The sequence below is a fragment of the Vipera berus genome, assembly GCF_964194415.1.
Source record: "Vipera berus genome assembly, chromosome: 10".
In the NCBI taxonomy this organism is placed as follows: domain Eukaryota; kingdom Metazoa; phylum Chordata; class Lepidosauria; order Squamata; family Viperidae; genus Vipera; species Vipera berus.
In genome coordinates this window covers 9884475-9899612 of record NC_138213.1, presented here as the reverse complement: position 1 = coordinate 9899612, position 15138 = coordinate 9884475, and the positions used below count along the sequence as shown (strand labels likewise).

Here is a 15138-nt window from a genome sequence, read left to right as displayed (position 1 = left end):
TCCCCTCCCCAACGGCATTCTTGAGCTAATTTCTTATCGGGTCTAGCAGACAAATTTGCCACGTACGTTCCACCTTTACCCCGAAGAAAATCTGTGTGTAATTGATCTTGGCAGAAGTAGTAATTTCGGAACGTCAAACCTCAAATCCTCTATCCCTGAACCTTTCAAAGAACTTAACTGGTTGACAAGAGAAACTGTGGTAAAGGCGCAGGCACTCCCATTCCCAAAGGCAATAAATGGACCGTCTCCAACCTTTTGAAAAATTCACAGCAAGGATGTCTGGGTCTCAACCAAAAGCGATCCTTGCCTGGATTCTGGGTTGATACACCAAGCCAGAGAAAGCGAAGAAGTTGGTGGTTCTACAAGGCCCCAAATTCTTCTCGTGTTTCTGGCTTGAGCTAAGAATGACTCATCTTTTTTCTAGCATGCCACCTTACCCACTGGATTTCCTCTTGGGCAGAAAGGCCACTGTAATCGCAGAGGGCAGCGTAGGTCTCTGAGAATCCACCTGCAAGTGTGAAAAGATGGCAATTGTTGTAGAAGGCAGGGGAAGAGCTTGTATAACTTTGTTATTGTTGTTGTTGTTGTTGTTAGCTGCGAAGTTGTGTCCGATGCATCGCGACCCCATGGACAACGTTCCTCCAGACCTTCCTGTCCTCTACCATCTTCTGGAGTCCCTTTAGGCTCACGCCTACTGCTTCAGTGACTCCATCCAGCCACCTCGTTCTCTGTCGTCCCCTTCTTCTCTTGCCCTCAATCTTTCCCAGCATTAGGCTCTTCTCTAGTGAGTATAACTTTACAGAGAGCCATCAATTGATCTAAAGATCCCCGAAAGGATACTAAATAAGAGTACAATGCAGTTGTAACTAATGCATTCTCAAGAGCCCTTGGGAGACGGATTCAGTTCCCAGAGTCGCACTCGCTTATCAGGGACATGAAAGGACCCTCCTCAAAGATTGCATTACAGGCAGCCCTCAAATTACAATAGCTCACTTAGTGACCGTTCTAAGTTACAATGGCCTTGAAAAACGTGATGTATGACTGCTTTTCACACTTACGACCCGTTGCGGCATCCCCCACGGTCAGGTGATCAGGCTTGGCAACTGACTCATATTCATGAGGGTTGCAACATCCCGGGGTCATGTGATCTCCTTTTGTGACCTTCTGACAAGCAAAGTCAATGGGGGGGGGAGGGGGCGCCAGAATCACTTAAGAACCGTGTCACTAAGTTAACAATTGTAGTGATCCACTTGACAACAGTAGCAAGAAAAGTCGTAAAATGGGGCATAACTCGCTTAACAAATGTTTCACTTAGCAGCAGCAATGTTGGGCTCAACTGTGGTCGTAAGTTGAGGATTACCTGTACTGTTGGCAACTGGGAGTCCTCTGGGCAACAGTGGTGTCACCGGCAAATCCTTTCAGCCCAGAAGGCCCCCCCCACCCCCCAGTTACTTTTGTAGGTGCTTCTGAGATGAATACAGACAGAAAACTTTGCTTAAAATGCTTTCCAAAGAGTAGAGCAGGGGAAGGAAAACAGTTCAGAAGCTTAGCAGTATTTCCAAACTGAAGGTCATTAAGATCTTGTGGCACACCTAGACGTTCTGCTTCAGGAAGCATGTGGAAGTTCAGACTGGACAGTAACATACATTTATTTATTTATTTATTTATTTATTTATTTATAAAAAAGATTTTGAGAAAGATATCAACAACACATTTGTGCATTAAGTCAAGGGGACTAGGTACATGGTACCTTCAAGGCTATTTAGATGCTGACTCTCCTCAGCTACAATTCCCTTGGAGAGAGTATTAAGAAGTTGTAGTCCCAACCATTTTGGAGGCTCTTGGGTTATCTATTCCTTCTTCAAGAAACTTACCCCAGTTTCAGGGAATAATGATATAGCTTTATCACCACTTTAACCATGCATTGAGATCAACTGTTCTCTAATTGCCACTTGGATCGACTATTACTTGAAATATTTCTCTCCCCCTCCCCATTAATTTCCATATAGTTGAATTACCACAAGGACTTTCTTTCCATGCTTCTTCCAAGGAATCAATCATCCCTTGGATTCTTGCAAGCAAGCTGGGAGAGGCATTCTGGAGGAGATCTCTGTAACATCAAGAGAGTGATTAAATTTGCATGAAAGAAATCATTTTATTAAAAAAAAGTGCTGAGTACCATTTTATATTTCAGAGCTTCTTCCTTCTGAGTCGGATGAGAGAAACTACTGCCTTTTGAAAACATGTTCCTTCTAAATTTCTAATCCTTCACAATGGCTTTGATATCAGAAGATATAAATATTGTATTGAATAATTAAAAGGTGGGCCTGTTCAATCTTAGCCTTAGTCACAACATCTAAACCATCCCTTCTGAATAGAATTTTCTAACACAGAGGAGAGAACTTTGGTTATCATCAGCCCTTGTTACATGGCTAGGGAACAAGAATGCGGAGAGCTGTAATTCAACAAGATCTGGAAAACCAAGGTATCAACGGGCGTGCTTCAAATGGGCATCCCTAGATTCCATCTTTAGTGGTTGTATGTCTATGGAGATTCTCAATCATCTTCTAGGTCATGGTTGTCCCAAAGGTGCTTTTTCCAAAAAAGCAACTGGACTTTGTTTTTTTCCCTTGAAAACATTTCACTTCTCCTCCAAGGAGTTTCTTCAGAACTTCTTCAGAAGCTTCTTCATCCAAGAACTTCTCATCCAAGAACTTCTCATCCAAGAAGCTTCTTCAGAACTGAAGAAGTTCTGAAAAGAAGTTCTGAAGAAGGAAAAAAAACTAAGAAAGTCCAGTTGCCTTTTGGAAAAGCAGCTTTGGGACATCTTTACTGGTTTATCATCCCAGCCAACTCCTTACCCAGGTGAGGATCCTGGAAAAACCTTTTTGAGTGATGTAATCATGTGACTGACTGCTTGTTCCAGATTGTCCGATGACAGGAAGTCAAACTCAAAGGAAGAGGTGTCAGTTTCTATCACAATCTGGACAGATTGAGGGGGAAGAAATATGAGAAGCCAGTACAGGTAATTCTCGGCTTACAGCCATTTGTTTAGTGGCCGTTCGAAGTAACAACACCGCTGAAAATTGCGACTTATGATCGGTCCTTGCAACTGCTGCAGCATCCTCCGAGTCGTATAATCAAAATTTGGGTGCTTAGCAACTGACATGCATTTATAATGGTTGCAGCATCCTGTTGTCATGTGATCACCATTTGTGATCTTCCCAGCCAGCTTCCCACAAACCAAATCAAGGGGGCAAGCTGGGTTCGTTTAATGACCATTCCCGAACTTCCCAGCCAGCATGGGGAGTTGAAGTCCACACATTTTAGAGTTGTTAAAGTTGGGAAACACTGTTCTAGAGTTTCAAGGCAGGCTGGAAACAGCCGTCTCCCAAACACCAGGTGATTTCAGCCATGGCTGCCAGCAACATTAAGCTAAGTCAACCATCCCTTAGATTGTAAGGAAATGCTGTGTTCCTGGGCTTGATTTCTTAATGAGTAGAAGGCATACAATTTTATTCTAAAAGGCACTGGTGGCCTTTCGCTCCTGGACATTTGCAATTTCAATGAGATTAGACTGACTGTTGAATGTCAGGGCTCTTAAGAGTTCTGGGCACCCTGTCTCTTGTGCCTTTTCCTGCAGTCATCAGCTAGACCAGGGGTAGGCAACCTCGGCTCTTCTATGACTCATGGACTTCAACTCCCAGAATTCCTGAGTCAGCTATGCTGACTCAGGAATTCTGGGAGTTGAAGTCCATGAGTCATAAAAGAGCCGAGGTTGCCTACCCCTGAGCTAGACCAATGCTTCTACTTACTTCATTTCTAGTGCCATGAAAATATTCCCATCCCTTAAATGTCTGTGCGTCATTGGTGCTCAAAAAGAAAGTGAAGACAAGTGAACAACAATGAAGATGTCCGGAGCTGCCAAGGAGAAGGCTGCAATTTATTTATTTTTTAAAAAAATGTCTTGTACTGTTGCAAGCAAAGATTGGAGATCGGATCATATGCAAATTCTTATGACAATTTCTTTGGAACATTTTCTATAGGAAACAAAAGGGTTTTACCCAAGAAGAGACCATCGACTCAACAAGCAGGGGTGGGAGAAAAGCCTATTTTATAGAGGAGGAAGGAGATCTCACAGTCCATTCCCCAACCTCAACTTACCTTTTTCGCTTCTCTCATTTGGATAAACTGCACAGCTAGGAAGCTGAAGCTAACTTGGATCTGCAAAGAGAAAGGGACGAGTGTTATTCCACGCATGCATTTGGCATAACAAGCAGAGAGCTAAACATTTTAAAGAGAAAGCTGAAACCTATACAGGTAGTTCCCAACTCATGACAATAGAATAGAATAGAACTAGAAGGGATCTTGGAGGTCTTCTAGTCCAGCCCCCCTCTTAAGCAGGAGAACCTACACTGTCTCAAACAGGTGATTGTCTAATCTTTTCTTAAAGATCTCCAGCCCACGATTTCTGGGGGTAGGCTGTTCAACTGGTTGATTGTCCTCACTGTCAGGCAGTTTCCCCTTAATTCCAGGTTGCTTCTCTCCTTGAGCAGTTTCCATTGTTTCTCATCCTTCCCTCTGGTGCTTTGGAGAACAACTTGGCCCCCTCTGCCTTGTGGCAGCCCCTCAGATACTGGGACACTGCTATCTTGTCTCCCCTATTTCTTCTTTTCTTTAGACTAGCCAAGCCCAGGTCCTGTAGCTGTTCTTCATGTTTTGGCCTCCAGGCCTTTGATCATCTTAGTTGCTCTTCTCTGAATTTTTTCCAAACTCTCATCATCTTTTTTGTAGTATGGTGACCAAAATTGGCTGCAGTATTCCTGGTGTGGACTTACTAGGGTTTTATAAAGTGGTACTAATACCTCACATGATCTTGATTCTATGCCTCTGTCTATACAACCCAGGACTGTAATTAGCTTTTTTGGTTGCTGATGCACACTGCTGACTCATAGTCAAGTGATCGTCCATTGGGCCCAAAATGTCAGTTGCTAAGCGAGGCAGTTGTTGTGAGTTTTTGCTCCATTTCACGATCTTCCTTGCCACAGCTGGTAAACAACTCACTGCATTTGTTAAGTGAATCATGGAGTTGTTAAGAGAATTGGCATCCCCATTCACTTTGCTTATCAGAAGCCATCTGGAATGGTTACAAATGATGATCACATAATTCCGGGGACAGTGCAACTGTCATAAATACACGCTAGTTGCCAAGTACACAAAGTTTGATCGCCTGACCCTGGGGATGCTGCAACAGTCATAAGTGTGAATACCAGTCATAAGTCACTTTTTTCAGCTCTTTCACTAAAAGAATGGCTGTAAGTTGAGGACTTCCTGACAGTGAGAACAATTAATCAGTGGAACAACTTGCCTCCAGAAGTTGTGGGTGCTCCAACACTGGAGGTTTTAAGAAGAGAGTGGACAACCATTTGTCTGAGACGGCATAGCTTCCTGCTGGAGCAGAGGGTTGGACTAGAAGACCTCCAAGGTCCCTTCCAATTCCGTTATTCTGTTAACTGAGGGTGAAGGTTCGTTCTCTGAATTTGTGGGTTGGTTTCTAAACGTTTCGTTACCAGGCTAGGTAGCATCTCTAGCGGAGTTTAGGGGGAGTCAGTGTCACCTCCCTATCACAAAACCCATCACAAGACTCTCGTTGATGACTCACACCTGACCCATCACAAGACCCACTACAAGACCCTCACTTGACACACCCACACCTGACCCATCACAAGACCCACTACAAGACCCTCACTTGACACACCCACACCAGACCCATCACAAGACCCTAACTTCACACCCACACCAGACCCATCACAAGACCCTCACTTGACATACCCACATCTGACCCATCACAAGACCTGCTGACCACACAACGCCTTTATAAACAGAACACTGACGTCCCCTAAACTCCGCTGAAGATGTTGCCTAGCCTGATAACAAAACGTCTGGAAACCAACCCACAAGTGCCTTCCCCCTCATCCTACACCTGAGCTACAGATATTCACCACTGTTGCAAACCGATACTGTATTGATCACCTGACTAATAATAGGGCCAGCACCTGCATTTCTGCAGGTGGCTGCATAGGACTATACCAGGGGTAGGCAACCTCGGCTCTTTTATGACTCATGGACTTCAACTCCCAGAATTCCTGAGCCAGCATAGCTGGGAGTTGAAGTCCATGAGTCATAAAAGAGCCGAGGTTGCCTACCCCTGGACTATACTAAGAAAAGAGTAGCTAAGTCAGTAATGCTAAGGACAAAATAGGACTTAAAATACCTTAAGAGGAAGCTTTGCCATCGCCACCAATGCTCGCCAAGGCATCAAAACCTAGAGAGAGAGAGAGAGAGAGAGAGAGAGAGAGAGAGAGAGAGAGAGAGAGAGAGAGAGAGAGAGAAAAGAAAAGAAAAGAAAAGAAAAGAAAAGAAAAGAAAAGAAAAGAAAAGAAAAGAAAGCCAAGTAGAATGAAGTCGAGGTTGGTCTCCATGTTTGACATCAACCAGGACTTGACAGGGAAACTCCTATGCAACATCCACAAAGGGTTGAAGACTTGCAACATGTAAACACACTGGCAGTGGAGTTGATTATCTACTTCATACCCTCTAAAACAAGACATACCACATGGCAGGACAAGCATTATGAAAAGAACCGATCTATGGCACCCTGCAGTTTGGATCCATTTTTGAAGCAGGAAATAAATGAGATAAGATTGCTGTGAATATTAATTAAGCCAGCATTTAAAATCCAGAAAAGGGACAGGTTCAATGATTTAGAGCTGTGTTTCTCAACCTTGGAAGCTTGAAGATACGAGGACTTCAACTCCCAGAATTCCCCAGCCAGCTATGCTGGCTGGGGAATTCTGGGAGTTGAAGTCCTCGTATCTTCAAGCTGCCAAGGTTGAGAAACACTGATTTAAAGAGCTCGGCATACGCAATTGCTTTATGCGCTGAACATGCTTTGGTAAAAAAGATCTTCACCATCACCAGTCCATTTTTTTTCCCTGAGTAGTGAAATGAGAACAGATATAACATAGTATTCCTCGGTACTTCTTAAAAGTCTTAGCTGAGAAAGAGGTGATATTTCCTAATACCGTATCTCCATAATATATACAGCTCAGTAGCATATGAGCTATTGTGTTCATCTAATTGGCTCCTTGTGAGCAGATACAATTGGAGCATGGTGTGACTCACAACGTGGGGCCACTGGAGGAAGATTCAAATGTCTCCATGCAAATCCTCTTCTCTAATTTACTGCAGTCAAATTGGAAAGGGATCTGGCTGCACTAAGAGCTTTCCCTTTGTTTTAATTAGGCACGATATTTCCCTTTACGTCGGATACCAGTCTGAGCTGGTTCAGCCTTTGCTTAAAACTTTCCATGTAAAATCTGCTAGGGTCCCTTGTAAATGCTTTAAGCTCTGGATGTTTGAACTTTGCAAATACTGTTCCACGTTACAAAAATCTGGAGAAGTACAGCGCGGTGTTTTGGGGACCCCCTTAACTTCTGAACGAGAGAGTAAGCTTTGTAATAATCTGTATTTAGAAGGTGGTTCTTGCTTAACAATCGATTTAGTGACCGGAGTAAAGGAGAATATTTGTAGCTCAGGGCTGGCATGAGGGGCCCTTGGTGCTCTCTGAGCTTGGTTGCTTTCTTGCAAATGTTTCATGACCCAAGCAGGGAACATCTTCAGTGCTAGAAGGGAGTGGGGTTTATGGAGAGAGGAGGAAGAGGAGGAGGAGGAGGAGGAGGAGGAGGAGGAGGAAGAGAACTGAGGGGCCCTTGGTGCTCTCTGAGCTTGGTTGCTTTCTTGCAAATGTTTCATGACCCAACCAGAGAACATATTCAGTGCTAGAAGAGAGTGGGGTTTATGGAGGGAGGGGGAGGAGGAGGAGGAGGAGGAGGAGGAGGAGGAGAACTGAGGGGTCCTTGGTGCTCTCTGAGCTTGCTTGCTTGCTTTCAGACATTTCATTACCCAACTAGGTAACCTTGTCAGTGCTAGTAAGGAGTGCCGTTTGCCGTCAGTTTATGCGCGGGTGGCTTGCCCTGTCAGTATTGGTGGGGGTGGTCTTAGAGATTCTTTGCTTGGGCTTCTTTGGCAGTTTCTTGATTGGGGGTATCCTTTACCTGATTGTTGGTCTGGTGTTATCCTTGGAGTTAATCTATGCTGATCTGGGTGCTGATTGCTGGTGCTGATTGCTTGGGTCTTTTTGTTCCTTTGGGGGGCTGGGTGATTGTCTCATTTGCGTAGTCTACAGTTGTTGTTAATGATTTAGTGATCATTTGAGGTTATGACACCTATCACCACCACCATTTGATGTTATGACACCTGATCCTGGAGTTCCTATGGTTGTGTGCGCGCACACACATGCGCGCGCACACACACACACACACTGTGTGACATGACTATATTTTGGGTGCTTGGCAAGTGGTTCAACTTTATGGTCAGTTGCAGCATGCTACAATCACATGACCACAATTTACAATGTGTTTTTTTGCCAGATTTCAGTCTTTTCAGCTGGTTTCTGGCAAAAAAAACACTCATAGGAATACACTGATTTGCTTAACAATCACTGCAAAAAAAAGAAATCATAAGGTCTAGCCACATAGGTCTCTTGACGTATGAACGTCATGGCTTACAATGGAAAATTCAGGCTCCTTTATGATCGTAAGTTGGGGATTTTCTTGCACACATGTTCACATTGAGCATGTATTACATGCATGGGCAAACACACGGAAGTGTCAGTTTGCAATAAGCATCAAACAGTGGAATGCAAATGGGCTTTTCCCCACTCATTATTTCTGTTAAAATTGTAATACATCCCTGCTGTCAATCAAAAATGATTTTTTTCAAGGACTTCAAAGTCCATGGTGTTGTCTGTTTCCGCACAGGAATTACACCCACACATACATCAAACTGACAGATCATACAAAATAAACCACACATACATACCAGGACAATTTCCTCTACTTTGGACTTGATGTGGAACTGAGCATCCAGTAAGACAAACTCCTGCGTCCCTAAGAAATTAGTGATGCTTCCTGAAAAAAAACATAAAGGGATAAACAGAACTGGGAGAACTGTTATAAATAAACAATAGCTGAAACCTCCAAAGGCTTCTTAGAAAAAGATACTTTGCTGCTGTAGGGGAGGATCCAGCATTGACTTTTACTCAAAGTTAGCTAGTTTATGGTATGGGTAGGTAATGTGGGTCTCCACGTATTTGGGCCTACAACTTCATCAGCCCTCCTGAAAACTAAGTTCAACTAGTAGAACTTGAAATCAAATATAGGGAGAAATTAATGCTAAAGAAATTTGGCTTAGAAGAATGAGCTAAATTTACTGTTCGAAGTTACAACGGCACTGGGGAAAAAAGGTGAATTTTGATCATTTTTCACACTTATGGTTGTTGCAGCATCCCTGTGGTCACGTGATCAAAATTTGGGCACTGGCAACTGCCATGTTTTTATGTTGGTAGCAGTGTCCTGGGTTCACGTGATCACATTTGTAATCTTCCTAGCTGGCTTCCGATATTCACTTAATGCAGGGGTCTTCAAAGTTGGCCCTCTTTATGACTTGTGGACTTCAACTCCCAGAATTCCTCAGCCAGCATGCGCGCTGGCTGAGGAATTCTGGGAGTTGAAGTCCACAAGTCATAAAAGGGCCAACTTTGAAGATCCCTGGCCTATACTGTAAACCAAAATCCTCAGGTGTGCAGAAATCAGTATGGATTACAAAAGATTGCAGAATTCATCCTTCCAGTTCTCGCTGGGTGGTAAGACATTACATTGTTTTAACTGTGGTTGATTAAATCAGGTGTCCAGGCTTGCAGGTAACCAGAGAACATGAGCCAATGGGCTGGAAAACCCTCTTCTTGTTTAGATAGATATTTTACTTATTACAATTATTTGCACGCTGCCCAACTCCAAGAGTTGGCATATAATCAAGACCTGACATAGAACAGCCATTTAAAGAAAATAAACCAAATGCCCAAACACCAGCCTTTGGAAGGATGTCAAAATAAAATGATTTAAATGACCTTGTGGAAGGTCAACACTGAGGGGGTCAGGTGTATCTCCAGGACAAGGTGCTGTACAGCATTAGGGCTACCATGGAGAAAACATATCTCTAGGTCTTAAATGTGTGTGTGTGTGTTGAAACTCTAAAGCAGGGGTCCCCAACCCCCGGTCCGTGGATCAGTACCGGGCCGCAGCATGCCCGCAACTGGTCCGCACAAACAAGCAAAGCCCCATCCGCGAGATGCAGGCAGCACACAAAACCACGCAGCCTCCAGTCCACGGAAGACCTTCTCTCCACGAAACCGGTCCCTGTTCTCCGTGATCCCAAAGAAGTGGAAGGATTGTTCCAAAGGAAGAATTATTCCAAATTATTCCAGCAGCCATTGAAAGTTGGCCAAATGAGTTGACTTTAAAGATAAACTCACGTGGCATTCTGACTTCTACAAAAAAAACCACACACGTTTTTGAAAAAAAAGATGAGGAACATTGCACCGTTGAGAAAGAGGTGCATTTTGCAGCAAGCTCAGAAGCTGACAAGGAACCAAGAATGAACTTCTGCTGCTGCATCTCATCCACCTGAAGCTCCAACTTGTCTTCAAAGATAGATCAGGTAGATCCATGCGGCAGCAGCCCAATTAGGCAGTCATGAAGGTACGAGCCACTGTTCTCAGAACTTTCATAGGAAGAATAATGCTTGCCTTCAGAGGTTGTGGGTGCCCCCATCACTGGGGGCTTTTAAGAAGAGACTAGGCAGCCACTTGTCTGAAATGGTATAGGCTCTCCTGCTTGAGCAGGGGGCTAGACTAGAAGTCCTCCAAGGTCCCTTTGAATGGTATTATTCTGTATTCTGAATAGTGCTGTGGTTTAACTGTGCTCAGCCTAGTAAGTTCAAGATCCAAAATCTGCCTTTGCACAACTGTTCTTTTACGTATGACTTAGCAGGTTGTACAACTTAGTTCATTCAGAAAGAGTAGGATACAATGATACAGTGTGTGATTTAAGTTCAGGAACCAAGTTAAATGCATTTTGCAAGCCCAGCCCAAATCTTGTTTATCTGCTGCATGTATCTTGTAAAACTCATCCCAAGGTAACAGCAGTGATGGGGAAGAGATAAATTCATTGTTGCAAATCTTCAGGCTGATGTAATTTGCATTCAAACAATTACATGTGCAAAATTAAAAAAAGTAAAATAAAAAAGCGGCAGGTTCAGTTTTAGCCTACAAATCTTGAGCTATCTTCTTTCCCTTCATTTAGCACGCGGCATTGTCAGAAAACATAAATAAGAACCCTGCCACTTATGCCTTGATCTGGTGAGTCTTTTTTTATTTTTTGAAACATATTGATTTATTCAGTTTGTACACTGCCTGATTCTCAATGAGCCTGGGTGGTGCGCAAGAAAACATAAAACAGTACAGCAATAAAAGAAGACACAAGGATGGCACAGTCAGTAGCAATCAAAACACACCCAGTCCTTGAAAAGGATTATACCCATCCTAGCCAAAGGTCATCTGAAACATCTGTAGGGTGGGATCCATCTGAATCATGAGCTTCTTTCTAGACTTTCCAGAACTATCAGTCTATTGTGTGTCTTCATTTAACCATAAGATGTAAAAACTGCTGCAAACTGACGATGTAATTGGCCATATCCTGTTTTGCTTTGTTTTATGCAAGTGAATGTTAACCATTGTCAATCAAAGGGAATTGGCACACTGCTTACAATTTTTCCGCTACCACGTTTTGTTGGACGATTGGATGTTATCCTACAACAGAAGATTTTCTATGGGAGAGATTGCACTTAAAATACCTTTTGTGACTATGGAATTGGCCTTAAGTCTTTTGGAGTCTATCTGTTTTGAGATTATCTGGGAGCTGTTGAAGGCTGAAGCCCAAGCGCCTGGGTACGCATAAGAGACAGAGGTAGAAAATTTGAATTGCCTGGAGCTATTGGAGCCAGGTTGCAAAAATCCAGATGACCACTAGCCAGCAGCAAAGAGTTGGAATTATTTCTCTAGTGCCATCTAATGATCATCTGAATTTGGGCCGCCTTGAACTGATAACCTTCGTATTGTTCTAGTTCATTTACATTTTATGGAGAGAACCTAACCAGTTAAATCTACAGTTAGTTATCAGTTGTATAATACAAGAGAAACCAACATCAACCAACATTTCTGAACATTAGAAATGGACTACTTCAATTAACCTCAATTAATTAAATTGCTCATCTTCCTTCTCTCTCTCTCTCTCTCACACACACACACACACACACACACACACACACACGCAAGCACACTTCTTAACAAATAAGCCCATCAAATATGTCGGTTTCGAAACTAAGCTCAAATTCTCTGTTTTTGGGGAGTTGATCAAATGGGGACACCAAAAAAATAGAGGATTTTCTTCTTAAGCTAGCCTCCTGAAGACGAGTAATTGTAGCCATCTCCTGGCCTTCTTTGCTCATGATGACTAGGACAAAAAAAAGGACTTGCTTACCATGCAGTTCTGCAGATCTCTCTTTGAAGGAGGCAGCCATCTTCTAAACTTCTGCAAAGACCTACTTGGAAGGAAGTGATGTTTCCGTCAGGCACAGCAGGTTACCAAGGCACAAGAGGAGAGTTTGTGTTGTCTACCTCCTTTTTTCCCCTCCCCATACCTTGAAATGCCTCTTCCTGTCTTCCAGACACTTCAACTTAAAGTAAGCCCTGAGCAGGGAACCAGACACTAAGGGTGCATTTTGCAAGAGCAAATAAGGAGAGGAGAGCACCACAGGTGGGAAGCTACTTATCCACCTACACCATATGCAAAGTCAACAGCTCATTGCATTAAGATAAATGACTAATTAAGCAGCCCGTTTGATGAATGGAAACAAGGACTTCTGAAGCACCACATCCCTCCTGCATAACAGCAAACTGAACCTTGGGTCTTCAAACTTGGCCCTTTTATGGCTTCAAGAGCAAGCTGGCAGAGGAATTCTGGGAGTTGAAGTCCACAAGTCATAAAAGGGCCAAGTTTGACCCTTGTCTTCTATTATTCCCCCAGCTGTTGAAGGCTTCAAGAGCAATTAGTGGTGGAAGAGTAAATGACTCTCCAGAAATTGCTGAACGACAAGTTCCAGCCTCTTTCCTTACTGAGGGGAATTACTGAGGTAATTCAACAGCCTCTGGAAAGCCAGACTTTGCCCTTGTAAGATAAGCCAAATTCATAGCAAGGCCTCCCAACCACGAAAAAAATACTACATATGCTCCCCTCTTGGATAGGCATGCTGCCTTTTAGGAATTCAGGAGCTAATTACACCATGATCTGGGATATAAACTAAGCTAAAACAGATTGGAATCCACCAATTGTTCAAACGCCCCAGTAAACCACCAAGGGTTTTATTTTCACTCAGCTAACAAACTTCTATATCCTTGTGAAAACTGGAGTTTACCAGGAACTAGATAGTTGTGTTGGTGTTGGACTGTTTAATTCTCAAAACTCACACCTGGATTCAGAAATCTTTAATGCTAAAAATATTTTAAACTATGGGTTCTGGTTGGTGGGTCTCTGGATTACTGACAAAACAGCTTCAATTCTTCTAAATTTGAGGCTTCCTAGTTCTGCTTGGAGATGTTAACAAATATGACAAACTTTTATCTTCCTCCCCTCTCTCTCTATACATACATACATACATGTATGTATGTACATTCTGGTACTCCATTTCTGGATAACATTTTAGATGTTAATCTGTTAGCACTAGCTACCTGCTTCTACAATTAGGGTGTGACAGTTCTAGAAAAGCTCTGGGAACAATCCAGGAGGGCAATTAATTCATGACTGTTTTATAGATTTCCTACAATGCATAATTTGCTTTAATTTCATTCAGCTCTGCAGACTTCATGGCCCCACCTTTTAAAGGATAGAGAAACCAGAGTAAGTTCAGAGGAAACTTACTATGCTGAAGGGGTTGTAGTAATCAGGCCGTATGAGTAATGGCTGAAGAAATGACCCCTTTAAGTTGGAAGAGGAGCAAAGGTATTGTACAAATCTATAATTTTCTAAAAGGTGGTTGCATGCAAGTGGTCCAATCACCACTCTATTGAAACCAAAGGCAGGATAAATTTAAAAGAAATGATATTCAGACTGAAAACCAAATAATTTGCTGATGGTAAATTTTCTTTAAAGCAGTGGAAGTCTGTTAAGACAATGGTGAATTCCCTTTTATTGGAGATTTTGAAGCAAGGGCCAGAAGCTCTCAAGATAAATTTCTCTACTGAACCTTGTTAGATCAGGGATGTCCAGCCTCAGCAATTTTTTAAGATTTGTGGACTACAATTCCCAGAATTCCTTAGCCAGCATTGCTGGCTGGGGAATTCTGGGAGTTGAAGTCTACAAATCTAAAAGCCATGTTTGGACACCCTTGGATTAGATCTTAGAAGAGCCCTTTCAGCTTATACATTCTATGAATTTAATTAATTTTACCTTGCCTTAGTTATACAAGAACCACCAAATATGATGGAATGTAGAAAAAATAGGGCCTTTTGAACTGGTCTAGTAAGATTATTTTTCACGCTTAGTAGCATATGCTTAGAAACCAAAACCTTGCTTTTGAAGTTCAAAACAGGAAATCACAACATTTAATGAAAAATTTGCTGAGACTCTATATATGGATGATACATGGAGTATTTAATTTGCTCAGTTGCAAACAGCACACAGTCAGTGAACTCGGAATTTTAATCCATCCCCCAAGGCTGGTAACATTTAGTATCTTGACTACTTGGAGTCAAGAGAAATCTCCGAAGAAGTTTTCTCATAATCTCAGAACAGGCTAGGCTCAAAGATCACATTAAGCTCTGAAAAGTTTAACCACTCTTATTGAATTAATTACAGTATAATGCCTGGAGTTCACATGATAAACTAATATGAAGCAGTGGATTAAGATTATTGTCCAGCTTCATCTTCCGTTACTTAATTATTGAAAAGCTCTGCAACAATATGACTCTTAGAAACAAATAAGCTTTTTCTGAGAGCGTATTTATTTTCTGTTACTAGCAAATTAACAAACACTCTTAAATTTGCACTACTTACTAGGCTTAGAATTCTGTTTGATTTTGAATACAGCATAAAAATGCAACCCTTTTTGAATTAGGAACGA

General features: G+C 42.4%; 1 protein-coding gene across 1 annotated transcript in view; it reads right to left on the bottom strand.

Moving 5' to 3' along the window:
- The window catches only part of CARMIL2 (capping protein regulator and myosin 1 linker 2), a gene marked incomplete at its 5' end in the record, with an annotated part of 64554 nt that extends 52014 nt beyond the window's left edge, over positions 1 to 12540 (bottom strand). Inside the window, 7 exons of the mRNA XM_081335661.1 lie at positions 438 to 508; positions 2019 to 2110; positions 2862 to 2983; positions 4165 to 4224; positions 6275 to 6325; positions 8944 to 9032; positions 12501 to 12540. Coding sequence (XP_081191787.1) covers positions 438 to 508; positions 2019 to 2110; positions 2862 to 2983; positions 4165 to 4224; positions 6275 to 6325; positions 8944 to 9032; positions 12501 to 12540 — 525 coding nt within the window. The remainder of the gene's footprint in view (positions 1 to 437; positions 509 to 2018; positions 2111 to 2861; positions 2984 to 4164; positions 4225 to 6274; positions 6326 to 8943; positions 9033 to 12500) is intronic.
- Positions 12541 to 15138: the final 2598 nt, after the last annotated feature.